Source organism: Grampus griseus, assembly GCF_964374135.1.
Source record: "Grampus griseus genome assembly, chromosome: 3".
NCBI lineage: Eukaryota > Metazoa > Chordata > Mammalia > Artiodactyla > Delphinidae > Grampus > Grampus griseus.
Window position 1 is genome coordinate 108,729,294 of NC_139019.1, and position 26,681 is coordinate 108,755,974.

The window sequence follows — 26,681 nt, forward strand, 5'->3', positions numbered from 1 at the left end:
CACTCAAGCTGTAGCTGACCTGTCCTACTTTACCCAGAACAGGGCTGGAACGTCCAATGAATTATGGAGACAAAGGGGCCCTGAGCAAGGGTTCTACATGTGCATAAAACTTGTGACTATAATAAATCTATTGAGAATCAGAACTCCATGCCTGTTGGTCCTAGACCTGCCTCTTCTGGTTTTCCTTGAGTAAAAATAGTATCCACCTTTTTATTTAACATTAGTAAATTAGTGTGTTTTGGTTTTGTTTGTTTTAGTTTGGCAAAGGCATTACTTGAATTTTTAAAATAGTATATATTCTTTCTCTAGGAAAAAAAGATGCTGCTGTGTCGATATAAAACGTACAGTTGACTAAGTTCGTTTGACTCAGTGGCTGAAACTGTTCTGTAGGAATCAACTGGATATTTATAGCCATGCGTATAGAGGTCACTCTAAATTTATACATTGGTTAGGAAGAAAGTGCTGTGACTCCAAGTTCTGTTTTTGCCACTCAGTGACAACACAGAATTACATCAGAAAAGTAGGAAAGTTGTAATGAAGAAAAGTCATTATACTGTCTCATGGAATGTTTAAACTTTGTAATTCCACTCATCTTAGGGACACTTTCTTCTTGGAAACTATGTTAACAAGACAGCCTGCACATCAGCACAATTTTATGAAAATACACAAGAAAGGCTCCTTATACATTTTTCAACACATTTCCTCTAGAGTTCTAGGGTCCTTTCATAGATATTAGTGGAGCCAACGGCTGGGTCTATGTGCACAACCAGTGTGACAACTGGGTTCTCGAGCATTCATTCATCTTAACCATTGGAGTGTGCCACTAAAACCATGATACTGACTGTTGTTTCACTAAATTGACTGTACTTGTTAGGAATGTCAGATAGTTTGTGCATAAGGAAAATTTAAAAATCACTGGCAAGATGGTTCTTAGCAGCTGTACCAATATTTATAGCATTTTTATAATAAAAAAATGGGCACAATCAAAATGTCTATTAACATAAAATGGTGAAATAGGTGTGTAAAACATGGTATAATATGCATCAAAAAGCATACAGCCATGAAAATTGATTAGCTATTCATATCTACATGGCTGGACCTCAAAAACTAATGTAGAACAAAAAAAATGCAAGTCACACAAGAATGTATGCAGGAATATCCTATTTATAAAGTTAAAAGCAAGGCAACACAAGACAATTTATTGTTTAAAGTTACCTACATACATGATAGATTACAAAGAAAAACAATACAAAGATTGGTTTAATCAAAGCAGGGTAATACTTAACTAGGGGAATGAAAGTCTGGAGGAGCAAGGGAAGATTCAAATGTGTTGTAGTGGTTAATTTTGTAGATGAGGGGTTGCACCTACATATACTCTTTTAGGAAACAATAGTAGTCTTCTTAAAATGTGTGCATATGATTTATTTCATAGTAATGACTCAGTATGTAATGACTGAGTCATAGTAATGACTCAGTATGTAATGACTGAGTCATAGTAATGACTCAGTATGTAATGACTCAGAGTAATGACTCACATCAGTATGTAAATATTTATGGAATGTACATAATCTCATGTAGCTGTGCATTCCACATTCTGAGTATGTAGAATGTTCAACATGAAAGATGATTCGAAAAGTACTTTTTTTTTTTACTTTTTAATACAAAATGTTAAAGGTATTTTATTTTGTGTCATTAAACACTAGAGCACAGATTGTTCTTTCTGTATCTTTTAGTGCTTCAAAATCTTTTAACTTTTAAATTAGAGCTCTTGGATAAATTCTTTATTTAGTTTTGAAGGAATCTGTTTCTCTCCAGAGCTATAAAATCCATCAGAAGTGTAAAGTTTGAAAAGAGTATCTGGGTCAGAAATGCGTCACATTTAACAAGCAAGGAAAGAAAGCATTTCTGATCTTTTAAAGCTGCTGGCATGTTTCCACCTTTCACAGGAAAGGTTGCTTTAGGGGACTTGAAAGATTAAACAAACTGATCCATGGTTGATGTGCTTGTTGTCAGTTCTCAAGGGAGAATTTTATACTTTCTTGTGGGGCTATCAAGCTATCTCCACCATGATTCCAAACTTATTTTAGAAAAAAACAAGTATAAAGTGCAAAACAGCAATAACGTCCGAGAGGACTTCAAGCCAAGATTAAAAAATAAATCTTACAGGTGACAGTTCTAAGCTTCCAGCGGCTCAGGAGTTTTCACTCGAAGGCCCCAGGGATGGAGATTTATTACCTTCAGAAGTTCCCCCTCCCTGGTGGAAAAGATCCTGGATGGACTCAGGCAAAATCCACTAAGTAAGCAAACACCCATACACTACAGTCCCGGGGAGACGGCCTGGTGCTGTCTTGGTAAAACCCATCACTAAGCAATGAGTGACATATTAATAGCCATTAAATTAATTCCTTCCTCTGTTGTATATAATGATGCCCTTTGTACAGGCAGTGGGAATAGAATGTTTCTTAAATTTAAAGTGCAACCACCTGGGGATCTTGGTGAAATGCAGATTCTGGTCAGGAAGTCAGGGACAGTGCATCTGCATTTCTAAGAGGCTTCCAGGTAATACAGATGATGCTGGTTCATGGACCACACATTGAGTAGCCAGGCTCCAGGCAGAAGAGAAGCCAACAGACAGAAGAAGAACACCCACATGAAGCAATAAACTTGACACATAAAATCTGAAGGAAAGGTTACAAGGGTCACTTGGCATTAAGAAAATTCCCTATGGCAAGGTATTAAGGGGTTCGTGTTTTTTACGTTTCATTCTCTCTAATTGATTTCTAATCTCATAGCATTGTGGTCAGAAAAGATGCTTGATATGATTTCAATTTTCTTAAATTTACCAAGGCTTGATTTGTGACCCAAGATGTGATCTATCCTGGAGAATGTTTCATGTGCACTTGAGAAGAAAGTGTAATCTGTTGTTTTGGGATGGAATGTCCTATAAATGTCAATTAAATCTATCTAGTCTATTGTGTCATTTAAAGCTTGTGTTTCCTTATTAGTTTTCTTTCTGGATGATCTGTCCATTGGTGTAAGTGAGGTGTTAAAGTTCTCCACTATTATTGTGTTACTGTCAGTTTCCTCTTTTATAACTGTTAGCAATTGCCTTATGTATTGAGGTGCTCCTAGTGTTGGGTGCATATATATTTATAATTGTTATATATTCTTCTTGGATTGATCCCTTGGTCATTATGTAGTGTCCTTCTTTGTCCCTTGTAACATTTTTTATTTTAAAGTCTATTTTATCTGATATGAGTATTGCTACTCCAGCTTTCTTTTGATTTCCATTTGCATGGAATATCTTTTCCCATCCCCTCACTTTCAGTCTGTATGTGTCCCTAGGTCTGAAGTGAGTCTCTTGTAGACATCATATATATGGGTCTTGCTTTTGTATCCATTCAGCAAGCCTGTGTCTTTTGGTTGGAGCATTTAATCCATTCACGTTTAAGGTAATTATCGATATGTATGCTCCTATGAGCATTTTCTTAATTGTTTTGGGTTTGTTTTTGTAGGTCCTTTTCTTCTCTTGTGTTTCCCACTTAGAGAAGTTCCTTCAGCATTTGTTGTAGAGCTGGTTTGGTGGTGCTGAATTCTCTTAGCTTTTGCTTGTCTGTAAAGCTTTTGATTTCTCCATCGAATCTGAATGACATCCTTGCCAGGTAGAGTAATCTTGGTTGTAGGTTCTTTCCTTTCATCACTTTAAATATGTCATGCCACTCCCTTCTGGCTTGTAGGGTTTCTGCTGAGAAACCAGCTGTTAACCTTATGGGAGTTCCCTTGAATGTTATTTGTCATTTTTCCCTTGTTGCTTTCAATAATTTTTCTTTGTCTTTAATTTTTGTCAGTTTGATTACTGACAAAACATGCCGACAGTCTCGGCATGTTTCTCCTTGGGTTTATCCTGCCTGGGACTCTCTGTGCTTCCTGGACTTAGGTGGCTATTTCCTTTCCCATGCTAGGGAAGTTTTCGACTATAATCTCTTCAAATATTTTCTCAGGTCCTTTCTCTCTCTCTTCTCGTTCTGGGACCCCTATAATGCAAATGTTGTTGCGTTTAATGTCCCACAGCTCTATCTACCCCATCTGGCCTATTTGCAAATGGTCATGTTTCTGCCTGCCCAGATACACAGCAACAAGCCATGCCAGTTAAGAAAAAAATGGATTTTTAAAACAGTCTGTGAATCCCAAATCTTGTTTTGGACCAGCCCAGTCCCAGCCTTGAGGGTTGGTTACTTCATAAACAGGAGAGAAAATGCTCAATTCAGTTGAGTCAAATTAATCAATAATATAAAATGACTTTACACATAGGGTAAAAGGAAAACAATTCCATTTCCATTTTTTTTTCTTTTCCTCGCTACATGTAGAGCATCCACAAACATGAATGGCTAAATGCTCAAGTTTACCTCTCCTTCTCCTTTGCTGGTCCAATAGTTCAGTTCCTTGACATCCACGAGCTTGATATGATTGCAGGGCAGAGGTGCTCCTACGTGTCCTAGAACACCAGAACAATGTGCATTTGTCAGTGTTCAGATCAATTTCAGCACTGAAGATGCTCCACGCCATGTGAAACCCCTCAAGTGGTCAAAGTGGGGAATCGTGGATGGAAAGCAATACACCTCTAGATGGGCGTTTGTCACAAGCAAGCATTGATGATAAAACAAAGTTCTGGAGAAAGGAGAGGCCAACCTCTGCTGGGCCTTTGTTTTACATCTGATTCTTAAACAGCCGGCCAGGCTTACACGGCCCAGAGTCAACCTGTACAGGGTCTCTGGGGAGGCTCATACCCACACCAACCAAACAGTCAGGATTTTTTATATTAAAACACTTTCCCCATCATCAGATCATATGTTTTGGTTTGGGGATCATAAAATATAGTCATTATTGCTTTTTCTTCCAGTCACCAGACTGTTGAAATGGAAAACAAGGATGAGGCAACTCACCACCCCACCCCCTCAAATAAGACTGCAAATTTTCTTGGTCTTATATACTCCCACCACAAAACTACATCTAAGTCATTTTCTAGTAATTGTGGTGGTTACACAATTCACTGGCAAGGCGCAGGATTTTTAAGCAGATGCTGGCCAAGGTCCTGAAATAAAGTGAGCCACATAAACAAAAAGCAGGCTGTGACACTTTCGTTTCTCTTTTAAATGAGAGACCGCCAAATCTTTTATAATATTGTACAAAGATACCGATCCTCTCATACTCAATAACCTTTGCAAGTTTTTATGGTAAGGATGCATAAAAAAGGTAAAACCTCAAAAGCCTCACATAGGAAAATGCAGGACATCATAAGAGGGAAGAAAGTGTCCAAAGGAAGGGTATACATGTAAATGATCAGTAAATATGATCGCAGTAACAAGAACAGAGTTAATGAGCCAGGACCTCAGAAAATGGTCCGTGTAGTAAAGGTGCCAGTGGCAGGGAGATCAAAAACTTCACATACAAGATAGGCTTTATTCAGCTAGAGTTTAAGGAGATAAAACTTCTGTACCTGACTTTGCCAAATGTGATTTCAATTTAGAATCCACCTATCATGTTTCTGCTGACTACCTCAAGGTGCTCTGAAAATAGTATTACACTACTAAGCATATTTCTTTTCTGTGCACATCATCCCAAATTTTCTAGTTTGTAGTTGAGCAAACTTAAGCGTGAAGCGTGGCTCCAGGCTCACAGAGGAAGTTGGTATCCTGAAGAATTCTTTTGCTGAATGTTTTTCAGATGATTGTATTTGCTCTAAGTTTAGTGACAGCCAATACATGGGCTACCTACTGCTTCCTCCTTGCCCTGAAAGATAGGTCCCTTCAGAATGAGGGTGTGGATAGTAGCTGCTCCTTTCTGAGGTTGCCATTGCCTTTTAGATGTTGCTATCACACGAGACCATAGTTCCAAAGAGCCTCTGAAATGGCTCTTCAAGAAACAGCGCACTGGCTGCTATAAACTTGCCTCTCCTTCCTAAATCATATCCAATTCACAGTCTGCTTCCTTCATTCTGAAATGACTGTAAGCAAGACTGTGTGATATTTAGAAACTATAAAATCCAATATATTGATATCATAGGATTTTTCTACCTGGAGTTGTATTTTGTGATCTACTACTTTTTTTAACATAACTTCTATTTATTTATAAAAGAAATAGGAAAATACAAAATATAGTAGGAAATACAAAAATATGTAACAAAAAGAAACAGATCCATAATGCCACAACACAGACAAAACTACCATCATTGTTTTTCTTCTGTTTCTTCTGCTGTTTCCTATGTAAATATACTTTCCATGAGGAAGTTTTAGAGCCTGCTGTTCTAACTCATTCCCACATCTCCAGCCAATCCTACCTGATGTCCAGTCCCCGGGTGTAGTGAAGGTACATCCAGCTGTGCACTCAGTTTGGCCATAACCTTCATAAACCTTCAAGCAAAACACAGAAACCATACTGTAGGTGCCCACCTGCCTGCAGATAGCTGGCTGCCCTTTTCAGTCAGCTAACCTCTCACGGAGCATCTGGCTGCTCCATGCTGGGGATGGTGGGAGGGGAGGTGCTCTGGAAGTAGGTACCTTCAGGAGAAACTGAACACAGACAACAGGTATAGCTACTCTGCTTGGAAGAAATGCTATTTTTAACCACAGACACTTAGTAGATAAGGTTATATGGTTTGGGATAAAGACTTCTAACCTATTTTCAACCACTGACTCTATTTCTAATTTGAATAATATGTATTAAAGACAAACATTTTAAAATCCAATAAAGGTTTTGTCTCTGTAAGATGTTCCCCTTCAGAGCCCCATGTGCTCGCATGAACAGACCATGTGGGAGAGCTGCCTTTAGGAGTGGTCAGCTCATGTTGGCGTAGAACAGGAAGTCAGCGTAAGAAGCCCCTGGCTTCTTTTTTTCTTCCTTTTTTTTTTTTTTTTGGCGGCTTGCAGGATCTTAGTTCCCCAGCCAGGGATTGAGCCCACAGCAGTGAAAGCACTGAGTCCTAACCACTGGACTGCCAGGGAATTCCCAAGAAGCCCACGGCTTCTAAAGGATAAAATTTTAAGCATGCACATTTATGAAGTAGATGTGCCTACTTTACTTAAAACCCACCAGTCACAACTATGTTACTATAGTCTGCATAAGTAGGAACCTGACAAACATTAATTCAATGGATAAATAAAGGAATGAATTTTTTTAGCAATGACAAAACCTACTGAATCAAATAAAAACACACAAATGAACTTTTATCCCCCTCCCTCGTGCTCCTTCTCTGGGCTGGGAAAGAGTCTGCAGGCTGGAGAATGCAGAGATGCTGGTACAGGTGTGAGACAGGTTCTCCAGCACACTGATGATCCATATACAGTTTTGTCCCAGAGTGGATACACACACCTGGGCTTTGCACAATGTCACAAGGTTATCTTGGCTTTCAGTGACCCTGGGCTTTTTACATCTTCAGAGAAGGGAGCTTTTATTCCACAAAGATCTTGCCCCCAGAATATTTCTCTGTACAGTAGAGGGTATAATGGGTCTCCTGCCCTGTCCTAACACTCACCCCACTGCCCCCAGGGAAGGCCACATAAAGGAAATACCTGGCACCCCAGAGCCGCCCGGAGGAATCCCAGGACCGTTGGTGACGCGGGGGCCGCTCCAGTAACAATCATCCGCACGCACCCACCAAGACTGGCCTGTGGGAAGAGAGAAGAACCTGCCAGAGTCTGTGCTGTGGCAAGTGGAGTGTAGCTCACCTGGGCCTCACCTAACATCAACGTTCAACAGCTGTACCCTACCTGGACCCTAGGGTTGGGATCAGAGAGGCCGCCTGAGGCTGTACAACACATGAGCTGAGGAAGCCCCCTTCTTCCAAATGAATCAGCCCAATCAGCTTTGCAATCCAACCCACAATATGGCCAATTCTTTTATGTATTTTGAGATAAGGGCCATTAATCTGTGTGGCATTCTATAATTTTGGTTCTCCCTTTCTTAAAATACACAGCTGTTCCCTCACTCTCCCATCATTTGCAAGCATCCAAAACAATTACTGAGGACAATTTCTTCCCACTTCCACCTTAACGGCATGGCCTTTTTTCATTTCTAAATCAATGCCATGAGCTATTTACTATGCACTGCAGAGGTCAAAGAATTTTTTAAACACTTTGTTTCTGTAAGTTGAGCCAAGAGATTTTAAATATTAGTTTTCATAGCTAAAAATAGAGTAGTAAGGAAAAATGAGTACTGGTACAAATTAACTACAAGTTCTTTGAGTAATGCACAGCTTTAAAACTTTAGTGAGGAGACAGGAATGAGTAATTCATAAACAGCTTGGTTTAGGAGAGGCTGAAGAGATGGGAAACACGGAGGGAAAGGAAGATTCTTGGTCATCTGGCTAGAACCTTGCGCTACTGGAAAGCCACCGTGGCCAAGGCTACAGGGAGGGGCAAGAGAATCTTCGAGCCCCAAGAGCTGCTTGCTTGGTGAATCTGACTACCCAAGGGCAAAGCTGCCCTACTGCCTATAGAGGTCAAGGAACTTACTTTCCAGGAGTCCTTCTTGCTGGTTGCCTTTGGCAAATGTAACACATCTCCAATGAACAAAAATGGGTCCTTTAAAATTTCAGTGGTAGCTTAAGCTTTGATTTCATTAGCAAAAAGTTACTGTTTTATAAGATTACACACCATTGGGATGAACTTCTCTAATTCTTCTGTAAGGTCACCCATTGGACACTTGGGTGCCACTCTATCATCACTTGTTCATTTTCTTACCTGAATCTTATGAAAGAAGAGTTCATCCCAGATACTATCATTCCTGATGATTCCACTCTGGACCTCAGCCTGTTTACGCTTTGCTGCAAATTCCAGGAGCCAGCGCTTTAATGATGTGTCTGCCTGGCTGAAAATCTGAGGAACAGAAGTTGGAAACAGCTGTAAAGACTGCAGGTCCCACCTCTAGATACACCCCCAGGAAGAAGGCCTAGATTGGCCAGCAGAGAAGCCACACTCTATTTCTGCCCCTGCAGGAGGTCACTGAATGTGTGACATCCAGCTAAAGGTTAACGCTACCAAGGCCCAGGCACGTTGTTGGGAAAGAAGCCCTCCCCCCCGAAATCTCCCAACCAGGGTTTCGGAGAATAGGAAGAAAACAGGAGAAGGAGGGGTGAGAGTCAGGGAATACAAGAGAAGAGGCAACTTCCAGGACCTGGGGCTGGTGGTGTAGAAAGCCAGCCTGGGGCTCCAGCCTCTGTCCAAACAAGCAGATATGCAGCTGCTCAGCCTGGCCAGAGACTCCCCGCGGGGCTCACCTTGTCGTACATGCGGTTCAGTAGTCGTGGGACCACAGGGAAGATGGTAGGACACAGAGCCTTCATGTCATCTGAGAGGAGGCGGATGTCTCCCTGGAAGAAGCCGACGCGCCCTCCGTGGCAGTAGACGACAGACTGGAAGAAGTGGACAGGAAGGGAGGAGTCCCTCAGGGCAGTCACTCCTGGCTGTAATCCAGAGCTGTCCAAAGCTCTGCCCCACACGGAGGGTGCCGGTGACACCCCTCACCCAGCTCTGGCTGCTGCCTTGGGACACTGAAGGAAGCCATTAGAGGTGACACCCCCCACACACACACCCCTCCCCACCAAGTCCCAGTCAGACATGGAGAGAAGCAGCAGGAGACAGGGTGGAATCCTGAGCCTTTGGGAGATGCCAGAGCAGCCAGTCTCACTGGTGCCTGCCCCTTCAAGCTTACTCCCAAAGCCTGGACAGGGGCCTCCCTGAGGACTCAGTCTCTGAGCTGTACAACACCCTATCGGTGTGTCCCTCCAGGTCTCAGAGCACCTGTGGTCTTCCCCAGGGATACCTCGGCAACTCTGGAAGGGTATGCAGTGCCCACAAGTACTGGAGGTGCTGCTAATGTTGGCGGTGGGAGGCCAAGGCAGAGCCTGGCTGGTTGCTAATGGGACTAAGAGTACGCCAGGGGCTCCTTTCTGTAATGCTCAGAGCTATTCTATACGGGAAACAGAATTTCTAATCTCTGTTTTACAGATGAGGAATGCAAAGGTCACAGAGGTAAAGAAAGGGATTTGCCTAGAGTCCCAAAACTAGTTCATGGTAATTGCTGGCATGCGAATCCAGGTCTGGAAAACTTGAAAGCACGCCCTAGTGTACCAGACCTCCCCCAAGGCAAAACGGGAGAGGCTTAGGAGATAGTTTATGCACAGGCTGGTCCCTTAAATGACACACACGGGTAATTCTTTGTCCCCACAACCTCAGGAGGACTCCTCCATTCTCTCTGTGTCCCCACAAGGCCTGTCCCAGGTCCAACCATAACACCAGTCCCATCCACAGCCTGAGGGGCCATGATAGTTTGACTCCCCTTTCAACTTCACTGTCTTGTTTCCTTTTTTAGGAGTTTAGTGAGTGATGAAAGTTACAGAATATAGGTGTTTGGGCCATAAATGGAGCCATACTGTACAGAGCTTGAATGGTAAAGCACTTGTGCAGAGCTGCAATGCTCTCTGAGCAGCTGGGGCCTTTCTCAGCCAAGGTGTGTCCACAGCAAGACAAGCAGGCCTGGGTCCTCCCTGGAGCAGTGCTCACAGGAGGGACAGATCAGGGGGTCCAAGGTCCTCTGACCCCTCTGACCCCTGTGGCACCTTCCGAGGACAGGCCAGTTTAGTTCTACTTCAAGCTGCCAGTGACAAGTGTGACACCCTGCTGGGGTTCTGGGTTCTGGGCTCAGACTGTGCCTCCCTGAAGCCAGGGCCTTACCTGCACCATTCGCTCAAACATGTGTGCTAAAGGCAAATAGGAAATGTGCACATCCGCACAAGTGGGAGCCCACTGACTCTGTAAGAAAACAGAAGGAGCCCAGGCAAGGCCCGGTCAGTCAGGCGGGCGTCTTACCTGGATGACTCTCTCAAACATGTGAGCCAGAGGCAGGAAGGAGATGAGCACATCGTCCTGTCTCGGAAAGATCACTTTCTGCAGGTGCCGGGCATGGGAGACAGAAAGGAAAGAAACACTGACAGGAAGACGACAAGAGAGTCATAAAACAATAAAGAGAAAATGACCTGGAGGGGCAAACATGAAGAGGGGAAGGGCAGTGGGGAAGGGGGGACAGAGAGAGAGGTGAGATGACAGCGAGAGAAAAGTGAGAGAGAGAGGAGAGAGAGGAAGATGGGAGGCGCAGAAAGAAAAGAGAGAGAGAGACAGAGAGACAGGGCAGTGTAGGAAGCGGAGTGTTAGGTAGAAGCGCCAGTGGGTCTAGGTTATCGGCAGAAGCAAAGAGCCAACTGAAGCACACATAAACCAGCAGAGTCGAGCTCCGCAGGGAAGTCTCCTCCGGGAGGGCCTGCACCTCGTTCAGTCTTCGCGCCAGACCGGCACGCCTCTCCCTCCCCACAGCTGCAGGATCTGCCTCAGGCCCCACTTCACCAGCTTTCCTGGGCCACCCGGACAGCGATTCAGAGGGTCTCAGCCTGTTGGCACTTTCTGGTCCTCCTTTGAGAGAAAGGGGCCAAGAGAACCCTAGGTCTATGCCTACTGGGGCTGGGGTACGTGCCCCGGACAGAGGTGTGGTGGGTGGAACCAGGCCTCGTAAGCTACAGCCTGGGAACATGGCCTTAAAGCGGATGGCCAAGAGGGACCCCACTCTCCAGGATGGGTCTGACCTCAGGGACAGGGGCTGCCCTGGCCAGGGGGCCCCATTCAGGGATGAGCTCTCCTTGTCTGAGTTCCCTGCCCTCCGCCCTTTTACAGAGGTCTTCAGTCTCCTGGGCTGGCTTTTGGACGAGTTTGGACAAGCCCAGGGGACCTTGCTCATGGCTTCTGGTCTGGGCTCAGCTACCAACAGTGTCTCACGGTTTTCCACCAAAATATATAACAAATGGGCATATGCTCCATAATGCCATCTGGCATAAATGTGGATAGCGATTTTCTCCACAGTAGAGAAAAAGCTTAATTTATATAGGAAAAGGTACATTCCTTTCTCCTTTAGGAAAGTGTAGGACATTCAGATACTCACCACTTGTGGAAAAAGGTCCTTCTTTCTTAGCCGGTTAAAAAGTGCTAACATGTTTTTGTCAGGCCAAGTTATCAAGCTTTTTTGATTTTAGATTTACCTTTTTTAAGTACAGTTTTATAAATTAGCAGTTGCCATTGTTTCTCAGACTCTAGTAGTCCTTAAACACAAAATGACTGAATTAAACCCTGACCTACTTGGAAAAACAAGTTATTAAGGATTACTTTTAAATAAAGGTATACGTAAAACCACAGGTATCTTAATATTTGAAGTTAAAAATGAAAAATAGGTTTCCACGTTTTTCTTTCTGGGATCTGAGCACTCTCAGAAATCAACTGAATATTTACCAGGTATGGATCATTTCAGTGTCTGGGGTTAAAAGTATCTGTGAAAGTGAGGTTGCTCTAATGAGAACAGAAACTCCTGCCTGTGAAAGGCAGCCCAGATTGTATCAGGGAAAAAAAAGAAAACCCAAAAAACCTCTGAGGCTTGAGGGTGTCCTTGAGAGACACCTGCATTGGTGAGTCTACTTTATTCACCTCTGTCACTTTCAGAAAGCCTGAGAAATCAGCCACCACGTTCCCATGGGTGAGCATCGCACCTTTTGGGTTCCCTGAAAGGAGAGAGCAAGAAGGAGAATTAGTGGGAAGCTCAAGGGCCACTCCTTGAGAACAGCACCGGAGTCACCAGTCCCAGACACCCAGAGCTGTCCACGCAAACCTCTGGCCTTCGTCCACAGCCGCCTTCAGAGTCCCAGGCAGATGAATGCTGTGTCAGGGACCTTCATTCTGTAGACACTTGAAGCCCATCTTGAGGCTCCCTGGTGCTTGAGACCAGAAGGCAGGTGACACAGCCTGGAGTCACCTCAAGCGCCTCAAGGAGTGCCTCAGGACTGATGGGTTGGCCTGCACCTTCCCTTCTGCCTTCCTCAAGGAGCACAGGCTCTTGGCCTCCAGTCTCCTTATACATATACCCAGTAAACTATGCCACTCTCTGGGCCTGAGCAGTTCTAGTGTCCAGAATCCAGCAGTCAATTGTGCTGGCAGAGGACTTCCTCGCTGCATCCAGCACCTGGAAAGGCCCCAGCTCAGGCCAGGCCGGAGGTCCAGACTGCTGGGGCAGCCCTCCTGCCTGCTCACTGGCAGAGATGGGACATGGATATTCTTGCTTTGTCTTGACACGACCTTTCACTGCTGCTCATGAGGAAGCCCAGGGCTGCTAGGATGGCTCAGAGGACAGAGACCAGGTGGGGACAGAAGGCACAGCAGGCTGTGGAGGGAGGCTGTTGGCCACCATTTCATGTCAACGTGGATACAGCACTGCCACTGCTGCTGGACAGATCTGAGCAGGCTCAAATCCTGGCCTTGCCCCTCCTTGGCAGTGTAACACTGGCAAGTCATTTTTCCTCTCTCAGTTTCCTAACCTATAAAATAGGGACAATGACACCCACCTCATAGGGCTCTATAAGGTCTAAGGACACAGCCATGCACAAAAGACATTAAATTAGAAGTTTCCACTGAGGCAGAAGATACAACAGCTGTGAAACTCCAAAAGTGAGGGGCTAGACCATGTGCAGAATTTACCCAAGAAATATCAAATAAACCAAAATGTTAACTTTGCAACCCTCACCCAGAAAGAGGTTAAAAAAAGGGCTGAGTTTAGGTTAAGATTGAGTATTATAGTCAATGCCACTGAATTTTTCACTTTAAAATGGTTAATTTTATGCTATATGAATTTCACCTCCATAAGAAAGGGGCGGGGGTGGGGGAGAGAGAATATGAATGAATGAGGAAGAATTTGTGAAAGGATTTCTTTGGCGAGAGAGCTATGCTGAGTGCTATAGCCCATCAAAAGGGGAGAAATGAGGGGTCCTCTCTCCCATCTCCAATCTGAAACCCAAGCTAACTCAGTCACTAATGAGATTGCTTCAAAAGCCCAATCATGTTCCCTACAGCTTGGGCTGGGGGGTTGGGGGGGGGGTCCCAAAAAGAAAGGTGAAGAAGGCCGTGGCTGCAAAAAAAACAATAAATCCCAGAAACTGGATATGGAGTCTGCAGAAGGAACAATAGGTGGTGGTGGGAATGGTGTGTTAAAAAGGAATCTTGAAGGAAACAAAAGCAAAGATCAATAAAACTAAATGCTGGTTCTTTGAGAAGATAAACTAAATTGATAAACCATTAGCCACATTCACCAAGAAGAAGAGGGAGAAGACTCAAATCGTAGAATTAGAAATGAAAAAGGAGAAGTAACAACTGACACTACAAAACTACAAAGGATCAGGAGAGATTACTACAAGCAACTCTATGCCAATAAAATGGACAACCTGGAAGAAATGGGCAAATTCTTAGAAAAGCACAACCTTCCAAGACTGAACCAGGAAAACTAGAAAATATAAACAGACCAATCACAAGCACGGAAATTGAAACTGTGATTAAAAGTCTTCCAACAAACAAAAGCCCAGGACCAGACGGCCTCATAAGCAAATTCTATCAAACATTTAGAGAAGAGCTAACACCTATCCTTCTTAAACTCTTCCAAAATATAGCAGAGGGAGGAACACTCCCAAACTCATTCTACGAGGCCACCATCACCCTGATACCAAAACCAGACAAAGATGTCACAAAGGGGGGCTTCCCTGGAGGCACAGTGGTTAAGAATCCGCCTGCTAATGCAGGGGACACGGGTTCAAGTTCTGGTCCGGGAAGATCCCACATGCCGTGGAGAACCTAAGCCCGTGTGCCACAACTACTGAAGCCTGGGCCCCTAGATCCCGTGCCTCACAGCAAGAGAAGCCACCACAATGAGAAGCCCGTGCACTGCAGCGAAGAGTAGCCCCCACTTGCCGCAACTAGAAAAAGCCTGCACACAGCAACAAAGACCCAATGCAGCCAAAAATAAAAAATATATAAATTAATTTTAAAAAAAATGTCACAAAGAAAGAAAACTACAGGCCAGTATCACTGATGAACATAGATGCAAAAATCCTCAACAAAATACTAGGAAACAGAATCCAACAGCACATTAAAAGGATCATACACCATATCAAGTGGGGTTTATCCCAGAAATTCAAAGATTCTTCAATATATGCAAATCAATCAATGTGATACCCCATATTAACAAATTGAAGAATAAAAACCATATGATCCTCTCAATAGATGCAGAAAAACCTTTCGACAAAATTCAACATCCACTTACGATAAAAACCCTCCAGAAAGTAGGCATAGAGGGAACCTACCTCAACATAATAAAGGCCATATATGACAAACCCATGGTCAACATCATCCTCAATGGTGAAAAACTGAAACCATTTCCACTAAGATCAGGAACAAGACAAGGCTGCCCACTCTCACCACTATTATTCAACATAGTTTTGGAAGGTTTAGCCACAGCAATCAGAGAAGAAAAAGAAATAAAAGGAACACAAATCAGAAAAGAAGTAAAGCTGTCACTGTTTGCAGATGACATGATACTATACACAGAGAATCCTAAAGATGCTACCAGAAAACTACTAGAGCTAAGCAATGAATGTGGTAAAGTAGCAGGATACAAAATTAATGCACAGAGATGTCTTGCATTCGTCTACACTAACAACAAAAAATCTGAAAGTGAAACTAAGGAGCACTCCCATTTACCATTGCAACAAAAAGAATAAAATACCTAGGAATAAACCTACCTAAGGAGAAAAAGGACCTGTATGCAGAAAACTATAAGACACTGATGAAAGAAATTAGATGATACAAATAGATGGAGAGATATACCATGTTCTTGGATTGGAAGAATCAACATTGTGAAAATGACTATACTACCCAAAGCAATCAACAGATTCAATGCAATCCCTATCAAACTACCACTGGCATTTTCACAGAACTAGAACAAAGAATTTCACAATTTGTATGGAAACACAAAAGACCCCAAATAGCCAACGCAATCTTGAAGAAAGAAAAACAGAGCTGGAGGAGTCAGGCTCTCTGACTTCAGACTATACTACAAAGCTACAGTAATCAAGACAGTATGGTACTGGTACAAAAACAGAAATATACATCAATGGAACAGGATAGAAAGCCCAGAGATAAACCCACGCACATATGGTCACCTTATCTTTGATAAAGGAGGCAAGAATACACAGTGGAGAAAAGACAGCCTCTTCAATAAGTGGTGCTGGGAAAACTGGACAGCTACATGTAAAAGAATGAAACTAGAACTCTCCCTAACACCATACACAAAAATAAACTCCAAATGGAATAAAGACCTAAATGTAAGGCCAGACACTATCAAACTTTTAAAGGAAAACATAGGCAGAACACTCTATGACATACATCACAGCAAGATCCTTTTTGACCCACCTCCCAGAGAAATGGAAATCAAAACAAAAATACACAAATGGGACCTAGTGAAACTTCAAAGCTTTTGCACAGCAAAGGACACCATAAACAAGACAAAAAGACAACCCTCAGAATGGGAGAAAATATTTGCAAATGAAGCAACTGACAAAGGATTAATCTCCAAAATATACAAGCAGCTCATGCAGCTCAATATGAAAAATACCAACAACCCAATCCAAAAATGGGCAGAAGACCTAAATAGACATTTCTCCAAAGAAGATATACAGAATGTCAACAAACATATGAAAGAGTGCTCAACATCATTAATCATTAGAGAAATGCAAATCAAAACTACAGTGAGCTATCACCTCACACCAGTCAGAATGGCCATCATCAAGAAACCTACAAACAATAAATGCTAGAGAGGGTGTGGAGAAAGGGAACCCTCTTGCACTGTTGGTGGGAACGTAAATTGATACAGCCACTATGGAGAACAGTATGGAGGTTCCTTAAAAAACTAAAAATAGAACTACCATATGACCCATCAATCCCAATCCCGGGCATATACCCTGAGCAAACCATAATTCAAAAAGAGTCATGTACCACAATGTTCACTGAAGCACTATTTACAGTAACCAGGACACGGAAGCAACCTAAGTGTCCATCGACAGATGAATGGATAAAGAAGATGTGGCACATATATACAATGGAATATTACCCAGCCATAAAAAGAAACGAAATTGAGTTATTTGGAGTGAGGTGGATGGACCTAGAGTTTGTCAAACAGAGTGAAGTAAGTCCGAAAGAGAAAGACAAATACCGTATGCTAACACATGTATATGGAATCTAAAAAAAAAAAAAAAAAAATAGGTCATGAAGAACCTAGCGGCAGCACAGGAAAAAAGACACAGACCTACTAGAGAATGGACTTGAGGACACGGGGAAGGGGAAGGGTAAGCTGAGACAAAGTGAGAGTGGCATGGACATATATACATTACCAAATGTAAAACCGATAGCTAGTGGGAAGCAGCTGTATAGCACAGGGAGATCAGCTCTGTGCTTTGTGACCACCTAGAGGGGTGGGATAGGGAGGGTGGGAGGGAGGGAGACACAGAGGGAAGAGATATGGGAACATATGTATATGTATAACTGATTCACTTTGTTATTAAAAAAAAAAGAAATCATACAATATTTTGTGCCTTTTTTCTTTCGCTCAACATTAAGGTATATAATTTTCTATTTGTAGATATAACATTCTATTGCTGAAGGGTCATTTGCATTGTTTCCAGACTTTGACTTTCCAAATCGTGTTGCTGCAAACATTATGGAGCATGCCTTTTGGTGACACAGCCAAGCTTCTTAAAAGAGTTGTCAGGCTTCCCTGGTGGCGCGGTGGTTGAGAGTCCACCTGCCGATGCAAGGGACGCGGGTTCGTGCCCCGGTCTGGGAAGATCCCACGTGCCGCGGAGCGGCTGGGCCCGTGAGCCATGGCCACTGAGCCTGCACGTCCAGAGCCCGTGCTCCGCAACGGGACAGGCCACAACAGTGAGAGGACCGCGTATCGCCAAAAAAAAAAAAAAAAAAAGAATTGTCCACACTTGCTGAGTTGACATCCTTACCTCCCATCCACTCCTCAGTCCACCATAATCAGTTTCTGCTTCCAACCTCCCCTGTCTCAGGAGCACCAGCAGGTGTTTTTGTGGCAGCATCCTATGGGTACAGCTTAGCCATCGACAATGCTGACAGGTTCTATTCTCCTCTAGCCTCTCTGGCTGCTCCTGCTCAGCCTTTATTTGGAACTCCTACCCCCATCATTCCTCTCCTGTCAGGATTCCCAGGCCCTGCAACCAGACCTCTCTTTTCCTCAGTCGACTCTCCCTCAAAGAAACATTTTCTTTCTTGCCGCTGGTCCTCTGCACATGCTGTTCCCTTTGCTGAGAATGCCCTTCCTCCTCTTCTCCTCCAGCTGCCAATCCTTCAAGACTCTGCTTAGATTTGAAATCCTTTCTGTCCCGCTGTCCTGACCTCTGGGTGGCCTAGCACTCCATGTACCCTGGGATGCAGACCCTCGAGGCAGTGAACTGCCTCATGACATGAGCTGTGTGCTCATGAGGGCAGGGTCGTGTCTTGTCCATCCCTGTGTCCTCAGCCTCCAACACTAGGTCTGAGGCATAGTGGATGCTCAATAAATGAGCTGAATGAATGAATCTACATAAATTAGAAAAAGAATGCTAAAAACCCAGACTAAGAAGGATATGTTTTAAAAGACCACTGTAGGGACTTCCCTGGTGGTCCAGTGGTAAAGAATCTGCCTTACAATGCAGGGGACGTGGGTTCAATCCCACGTGCCGCAGGGCAACTAAGCCCACGTGCCCTGGAGCCTGTGCGCCACAACTAGAGAAGAGAAAACCCACATGCCACAACTAAAGAGGAGACTGCGCACCACAACGAAAGATCCCGCATGCCTCAGTGAAGATCCCACATGCCTCAACTAAGACCCAATGCAGCCAAAAATATATAAAATAAGTAAATAAATAATAAATAAATAATAAAATAAAAGACCACTGTATTTTCTTCTCTAGGAAGGGAGGGTAGCACATGAACGCATAAAGATACATCTGAACTATCATTCATGGGGCGCAAGTCCCCAGACTGGGCTACGTTATACCCACAAATTATCTTTTATTTGGAGAGGGCAGCTTGATTTCAGTCCAGCTGATGGTTATTCTGAAATGAACAACCAACCACACACCCACCCATTAGCCATCCCTGAGTACAGACAAACCCCAAGCTCTCCCCTCCTCCAGGGCCTTCTTGGCCTAACTGGTGGCTCCAAAGCACTGGCCTATTCTGGGAATTTCCACAGATGTTTCCATCACACATCAAGAGAAAAATCTTCCCAGAATGATCCCACCAGAATCATGATTCAAATGTCAGATTCAGATCATATTTTCCATCTTTCCTCATTGAAAGAATGATGTGGCTCTTGATGAAGCTGAGGCCAGGACACTTGTCATGGAAGGGAAGCTGTATCCACAGCTGTGATGTGCTGGACAAGAGGATGGCTACCAGAGGCGCAGCACAGGCTTAGGCTAATGCCAAGGAAATCCACACGTGCAGCCAAGCAGGGTAACGTCAGGTAAGAGGCCTGCTCACTCCCCCAGCTCTGCCCTGGCACCAGCCACACCGCTGGAGTGAGAGGTTTGGGCACTGAATCACAACTTGTTTTCTAGCCTCCATACATTCTGCTTCCACCACATAGAGCCTGGGCAGGATGGCTCAGCTTCCAATTGAGACTCCATGGTCTGAAAAAGCACTGGACATGAGGCCTGCCCTCTGCAGCTAGGCAACAACACATTTCTGCATCATCAAGTTCTTTTCCAGATCCAGGGGCAGCAGCTGTGACTAACTGACTCAGAAGATGTGGCATCTATATACAATGGAATATTACTCAGCCATAAAAAGAAACGAAATTGAGTTATTTGGAGTGAGGTGGATGGACCTAGAGTCTGTCATACAGAGTGAAGTAAGTCAGAAAGAGATAGACAAATACCGTATGCTAACGCATATATATGGAATCTAAAAAAAAAAAAAAAGGTCATGAAGAACCTAGGGGTAAGACGGGAATAAAGACACAGACCTACTAGAAAATGGACTTGAGGATATGGGGATGGGGAAGGGTAAGCTGTGCCAAAGTGAGAGAGTGGCATGGACATATATACACTACCAAATATAAAACCGATAGCTAGTGGGAAGCAGCCGCATAGCACAGGGAGATCAGCTCTGTGCTTTGTGACCACCTAGAGGGGTGGGATTGGGAGGGTGGGAGGGAGGGAGACGCAGGAGGGAAGAGATGTGGGAACAGATGTATAACTAATTCACTTTGTTATAAAGCAGAAACTAACACACCATTGTAAAGCAATTATACTCCAATAAAGATGTTTAAAAAAAAAAAAGCCAGGGGGCACTCTTGAACAGCAAGGGTCCAAAGCTAAAGGCCGCAGTAGTGACCTGCCCCCAAACCCAGGGTGGAGGGACATGTCACCAAAATTTCACATTGTGAAACTCTTGACAAAAAGCAACAAAAACCTGAAGGGCATTTTTGAATTCTGGGCTGGCTCTGGATGTCAGCTCCTGGAAAGCAAAGGCTGTGTTATTTCTCTCCTGACAGGGTTTAGCAGTCAGGTGGAAATTCTCAGACCCACTTGAGTTAATGGCAAAAACCCACTCTGATTCAATAACATCATGCTTATCGTGATCTACCCACAAGGATTATCCTGCCTGCGGGGCTGGTCAAGGATCTGCCAACTGCCTTGGAGGCTCCATCTGTGGAAGGCGTGGGGAACTCCAGGTCACTGCCCATCAAGAGCTATCATCAAGGTAGGCCAGCCCTAGGTCTGGAAAACAGGCTGGAACCTTCTTGCCCCTTCAGGCGAGGGCAAGTGACTTCCCGAGTCATCAGATGAGATGAAGAGGCAGCAGTGGGGAGAGCACTGGGCTGTGAAATGGGAGAACAGGGCACAAGCCTCTGCCTCCAATTGCTGTTGGTGCCCCCTTGGATAGTCTCCACCCCACCTGCCTCACAGGTCGTGCTGAGGCCCCAGTGACACAGTGATAGGGTGAACGGGCCACTGCAGGCTGCAAAGTACTGTGCCTGTAGCCGTGGTCCTCAGGTGCGTTGTGCCTCCCCTAGGAAGCCTTCCTTGGCTGTTTGCACTGACACTGATGCACGTGTTCCTCTGTCAGCACTGGGCATGGACTGCATCATTTTCTCTCCCTGACAGCCTTGCCCACGGCATAGATCATCTGTGCAGATGATCTTGCCCCAGATCATCTGCACTGCCCTTTCACACACTTTCCCACCTCCAACTTGGCACCTTTAACCACCCAGGTAAGAAACTGGGGACAGGGACTTCCCTAGTGGTCCAGCAGTTAAGACTCCGTGCTCCAATGCATGGGGGCCCGGGTTCTATCCCTGGTCAGGGAACTAGATCCCTCATGCTGCAACTGAAGATCCCGTGTGCTGCAACTAAGATCCGGCACAGCCAAATAAATAAATATTAAAAAAAGAAAGAAACTGGGGACAGTGGTGGCAGGGGGGTTAAGGGACCGGCTTATGGCCCCCCGGCAAGTGGTGGAGGTGGGACTTAAAACCAGGCTCTCAGACACCAAATCCCACACTCCTTCCCCAGTCCCTGACACAAAGTCCAGGCAGGGGCAGGAAAGCTGAGGAGTGAGAGCCCCTCCTCAGAGTAATGACGTGACCCAGCTGCCCAGCCCACCTCTGGCCCCAGCTCCAGGAAGTCTGTAGCACCCACCCCACCCCAGACACCCCCAGTCCACACCGTCCATTCACTTCCAGCTGCCCCACGTTGCCTCGCGTTGGCCACTGGGAGCAGCAGGAAGGACCCAGTGTCTGAAGCCAGGCACAGGACAAGGCTCAGCCCATCCCACAGAGGGTGCCGGAGACGTCTCAGTCACTCTGCCAAAGCTGCCAGGGAAGGGTGCAGGTGGCCCTGGCTGGTGGGCTAGGAGCCTCTGCTTACCTGTCGTGCCGCTTGTGAAACACACAATGGAGAGGTCACTGGGTTTCGGGGGCTGCAGAGGTGAGAAGAGGAGTGTGTTAAAGAGACCCAGTGTGCCCAGCCTGGGCTCCTCCACCAGCCAGCCCCTCTGAGCACACCCCCGTGTGTGCACTGTGTGAGGGTGCAGGCATGTGTTGGCACATGTGCATGGCCCTGCATGCTGTCATTGGAAAGGTGAGCAGGCGAGTCCCCAGGAAAGAGGAAGAAAAACCAAGGAAACCTAACCGGACATGGACGTCGATCTGTCCCACCAACCTCACACCTGCTCCTGCTGCCTCGCCTACTTGAGGCTGAGCTGAATTCTAATGGGATTGGGTTGCAGTGGCCATACCTAGGCCTCTATCAAAGATCTCACCGTTCTAGGGAATGTGACCCACTTCCTCCTTCCTTCCCACTTTCTCCCAAGTGTCTGGGTTTAGGCTTGGGAACGGAAAATGTAACCCAAGAACTGAGCTGCCCACTCTGTCACTAAGATTGCTCTGCATCAGGCCCTTGCCCTGGCAGTGTGCACATAGTCCTGGGGTCACCAGGAGGAGCCCACCATGACCACTTGCATGTAGAGGATGGCTTCCCGGAGGAGGTGACATGAGTTGAGACTGAAGGACAAGCAAGATCTCTCCAGGTGAAGTGACGGTGGGCATTCTGGGAGAGGAACCAGCCTGGGCACTGTCAGAGGCACAAGAGACAGCATGCTGCGGGGCCAGAGAGCAGGTCTCTAAGGCTGGGGCACAGTGTGTAGAGGTGGGGACACGCCAGGGGCTACTCATGGTGAAGGGCCCTGGGAAGCAGGGATTGACCTGCTGAGGCCTGTGTGTGAGAAAGCTCACAGGCTGGTGAGAGCGGGAAGAGCTGAGCTGCAGAGGGAGCTGGAGGCAAGAGGCCTGGTTAGAAAGCTCACAGCCCCTACAAGACCCTCCCAGGGGCTGTGACCCTCCCTGGTGACTCGAGCCCAGGGAGGATCACTCGGGGCCGACACACAGAAAAGTTCAGAGAGCAAAGATGAACAAAGACAGCAGATGTTACAAGGGGTCCACTTCCGAGTCTGTTGCTGCTCCTGTCCATCCCATCCTCGGGAGAGACTGCTACATCGAAAGGGAAAACATAAGACCTCCCAAAGAAAAAGTTACTGGAGACCCAAGGGTGTCCAGGATTGGCGGCCCTTTTATCTCCCTCCCAATGTCTGACTCCCGTTCCAGGTCGTCCTGGGTGCCCCAAGGGGACGTTTCCTGAGTTGCTTATTAACACAGAGCTGCTACTCTGGCCCCTCTACTGAGCCTTGTGCACAGCGAGGGAGTCTGTGAGGACGTGCCCTGGACACCATAGTGCTCAGTCAAAACCTGCTGGCAGATGAGCTTACCACAGGAACGTGGTGATTCCGCTGGCCACAGTCCTGGAAGAGGAAAACACTGTTTTTAAATGCTCAAGAGTTCTAATCAATCAAAATAAACTCAGCACAGTATGCTCTGTTCCCGCGGCAAGCCCAGAGTCCCAGACTCCCTGCCCAGATGTGGCCCGTGCAGAGACACCACCTCAGCGGTCTCTCCTCAGATACACATCCAGGCCTTGGCCACCCATGCACCCCAGACAGCGGCCTGGGGCCCAGGAAGAGGCTAAGCACTGTGCACATGCACAAGGGGGAGACAGCCTGAGGGGCCCACGGTACGTCTAGACGCATGCTCAAGACACAGTGGCTAGGTGACCCGGGCTTGCAACTAAGTGGTCAGGGCTGGAGGGGCAGATGGGGGCTGCCAGCTTAGGTGTGGCCCCTAAAGCCATGGAGGGGCACAGGCCCTCCATGGCTTTGTGGGTACATTTAAGAGCAGACAGGGAGACAGAAGGAGAAATGGAGGGCCCACAGGCCTAGATCCAGGAGGGCACAGTGGGGGTCAGCTGCTACTGAGCAAAAGGCCTGAGGCCCCGGAGGATGTCCTGGGTCACTCCAGCAGGCCATAAGCTGCCACCAGCCTAATGTCTCTGCGGAGGTCATGCAAAGGAAAATTGGTTCTGCTGGCTGCTGGGGGTCTGGGACACAACTGCAAGAACCTCTCCAAGACTTCTGGACCTCAAGTTTACTACAGTCCTCAGGCTCAGACAGGCTGGCTATTAGCTGGAAATGAGGAGGCTCCGGAGGCTGTGGGGATAGCTCTGGGGCAGGCTGGCACCACCATCTACCTGTTGGTGCCTGTGTCACTAACTGTGCCAAATAACTGAGCCCATCTCAAAGAGGATGCCTGTGGGTACCAACCCCACTACCCACCACCAGCCCTTGTGAAGCCTGCCTTGTTTGAACCCTGACACACCCTAATGGCCCAAGACACCCATCCTAGGGCATAAGATGGGCAGATAAGCGGCAGCTCTGGCTCAGTGGCCAACCAGCTGTGGCCAGGAAACAGCCCAGAAGCAGACTCTCACCTCCACAGCCTGCATGGACTTAACGACCACCCCGCAGTCTTGCCCTCTGTCTTTCAAAGCTTCCTCAAATGGTTCCATGAGGATGATCAGCTTGAGCCCTGGTGTCTCCTTCCTCTCCACGTGCTCCAGCAGAACCACGGCTTTCTGAGGTTTATCCACGATCACAGTGCTGATGTCGGCTGCGGGGACCACCAAGGAGAGTCAGGCTGTGCGGGCACAGGCTGTGACTGTGGGCAGCACATGGCAGGCAGTGGAACCATGGGCTGTGTGTGCCACATGATAAGCTTGTGTGTAAATAAATACATACGACAGGCCATGTGGGACATGTATTGTGTCCAGAGGAAAGTGCACAGAGCCTGGATGGAGCCAAGGGCAGAAGACCAGGGAGTCTCCCGGGGTAGATTCCAAGCATTCCTTTTCTTCAGGCTCAGCCCCCATCGTCCCTGGTCTGTTTGAGATATTTACCACCCCACAGCATCTTCCTCAAGCTGAAGTGAACTCAGAGGGTTGGCAGCCCTACGTGGAGGCTGGTACAGAGTCTCCTTCTTGGCAGCCCTACCCTGTGGAAGGAGCCTTTGGGTGAAGTCCAACTGGGGACAGCTGGACTCAGGAAGCCAACTCAAGGGCCAAAGTGGAAGCCCCCAGCGTTCTCTGAGAGCGGAAGCAAAGTACTTACTAGTGTCAGACAATCAGCATAAGCTGAAAAGGGCTGGGAGGAGGAGGTGGGGCTGGCTGCCAGGGGCAGGAGTGGGTGGCTGGGCTCACCTGTGTCGATGATGTAGCGGATTGCCCCTGGGCCCAGGGTGTCATAGAGCGGGACCACCACCATAGAGTATGTGTAGCAGGCAAGCTCCGCGATGATCCACTGTGGAGACACACAGGTTGGGGGGAAGGGGGAGCGCAGAGCAGACAGCAGGGCTGCACTGCCCTCAGGTCTTAGGCACGGGGCTCCCTGATCAGGGTCCTGTGCCGAGAGCGCTCCGCACAAGGCAAGGGATCCATAAAGCTGACCCGTTGGGCCTGCTCCCCCACGTTCTTCTAGACTTGCTTGCCCCAGGGAATTACGGGACTCAAAATAACCCCAGGCCCACCTCCGGGGTTTGCATGGCCTTCTTCCCCAGATCCTTCTTCCCCCATGGCTCAGGGAGCCACTGTTTGGACAGCTAGGTAGGGTGTGGACAGAACTTGGCTGGAATGTCCAGCCCTGATGAGGGACAGAGCCAAGGGAGTGGGGGATGGCATGGACCAACAGTCTCCAGTTTTCCTCTTGTCCCAGGCCCTACAGACAGCGGGAGCAGGGCTGTTCTACGGTACCCAAGCTTGTGTTCCACTGATGCCTCTAAAACCAGTTAAGGCAGGTGCTCACCTCTGGTCGATTTTGTGCAAAAATGCCGATAAACTGATCTGTACACGGTTTACAATTGTGCTGGAGAAGTCCAGACCCTAGAAATTCAGCCCTGTCGGCCACCTGCACACAAACATGGGGCAGTGATGGGAAAGCAAGGACTCTTCAGCAGGGAAGGGAGATCCCCAGGTGGGATTTCTAAGGTCTGATGGAGCTCCCCAACTCCCTACTCAGTGATGCTGGAAGTCCTGAGAGGTTGCTGCCTGGAGTTTGGCAGACAGTCCAGGCAAGGAAAAAAATGACTCTCTGAGAGCCTCCAGGGTGCCCACAAGCCCCCCCACCCAAGTGCCAGGTCTGTGTGGGTAGACAGGGTGGGGCCTGTCTTCTATTACTCACCTCCTGGTAGGACAGCCACTGATAAGGCTTCTTGGGATTCCTGAAGCCAAGACAGGGTCCATTCCCTACATAGAGATAAGCAGGCCTTGTGCCAGGGAGGAGGGCAGGGTGTGGGAGCCACTGAACCTGCCCATCAGACACCTGGATCAATATTCCATCCTGGGAGGTGGTCCATGGGCCAAATGAACTGCTCCCCAGCTGTCTGTCTAACCTGCTGAAGTCCAAGAAGGCCTAAAGTGCACAAGCATGGCATCTCCCCAGGGAGATCAGGAAGGCCCAGGAATGGGAACTGACACAGCGCTAGTTCCCACAATGACCTGTGTGATGCAGCCCCAAGAAGACATGGAGACCTGGGGGCCACTGGCCAGAGGTGGCAGTTTGCCTCTCTGTGACAACTCCCTTCACCCCACGCCATGGGTCACCCAGACCTCTCGGAGGCTCAGGTTCAGAACCATGCCAGCCAGTAGCCTGCGAGTTCAAGGCTCACGAGGGGCTGCAAATAGGAGATATAGAATATGAGCAAAGAGACCGCTTAAGGTCAGCAGTGTTCAGGGCTGTAATAAAGCTGAGGTCAGCCCTTTGGCCTCATAATGCAGCTACTCGTCTGGGTGGGTGGCAGGAGGGCCAAGAATGGCTTCT

General features: G+C 46.8%; 1 protein-coding gene across 10 annotated transcripts in view; it reads right to left on the reverse strand.

The window, feature by feature from the left end:
* The window catches only part of ACSL6 (acyl-CoA synthetase long chain family member 6), a 67,131-nt gene that overhangs the window by 18,614 nt on the left and 21,836 nt on the right, over positions 1-26,681 (reverse strand). For all 10 annotated transcript variants that reach the window (XR_014296510.1, XM_082651151.1, XM_082651153.1 and 7 more), the window contains 13 exons: positions 26,043-26,107; positions 25,668-25,769; positions 25,067-25,166; positions 24,302-24,480; positions 23,247-23,279; positions 21,851-21,902; positions 12,522-12,595; positions 10,866-10,943; positions 9,275-9,409; positions 8,739-8,873; positions 7,569-7,664; positions 6,338-6,410; positions 4,407-4,495 (listed from right to left, as the gene is read on the reverse strand). Coding sequence is in view for 9 of the 10 variants with exons in the window: in XM_082651151.1 (XP_082507277.1) it covers positions 4,407-4,495; positions 6,338-6,410; positions 7,569-7,664; positions 8,739-8,873; positions 9,275-9,409; positions 10,866-10,943; positions 12,522-12,595; positions 21,851-21,902; positions 23,247-23,279; positions 24,302-24,480; positions 25,067-25,166; positions 25,668-25,769; positions 26,043-26,107 (1,211 nt within the window). In the remaining variant the exon portion in view is untranslated. The remainder of the gene's footprint in view (positions 1-4,406; positions 4,496-6,337; positions 6,411-7,568; positions 7,665-8,738; positions 8,874-9,274; positions 9,410-10,865; positions 10,944-12,521; positions 12,596-21,850; positions 21,903-23,246; positions 23,280-24,301; positions 24,481-25,066; positions 25,167-25,667; positions 25,770-26,042; positions 26,108-26,681) is intronic.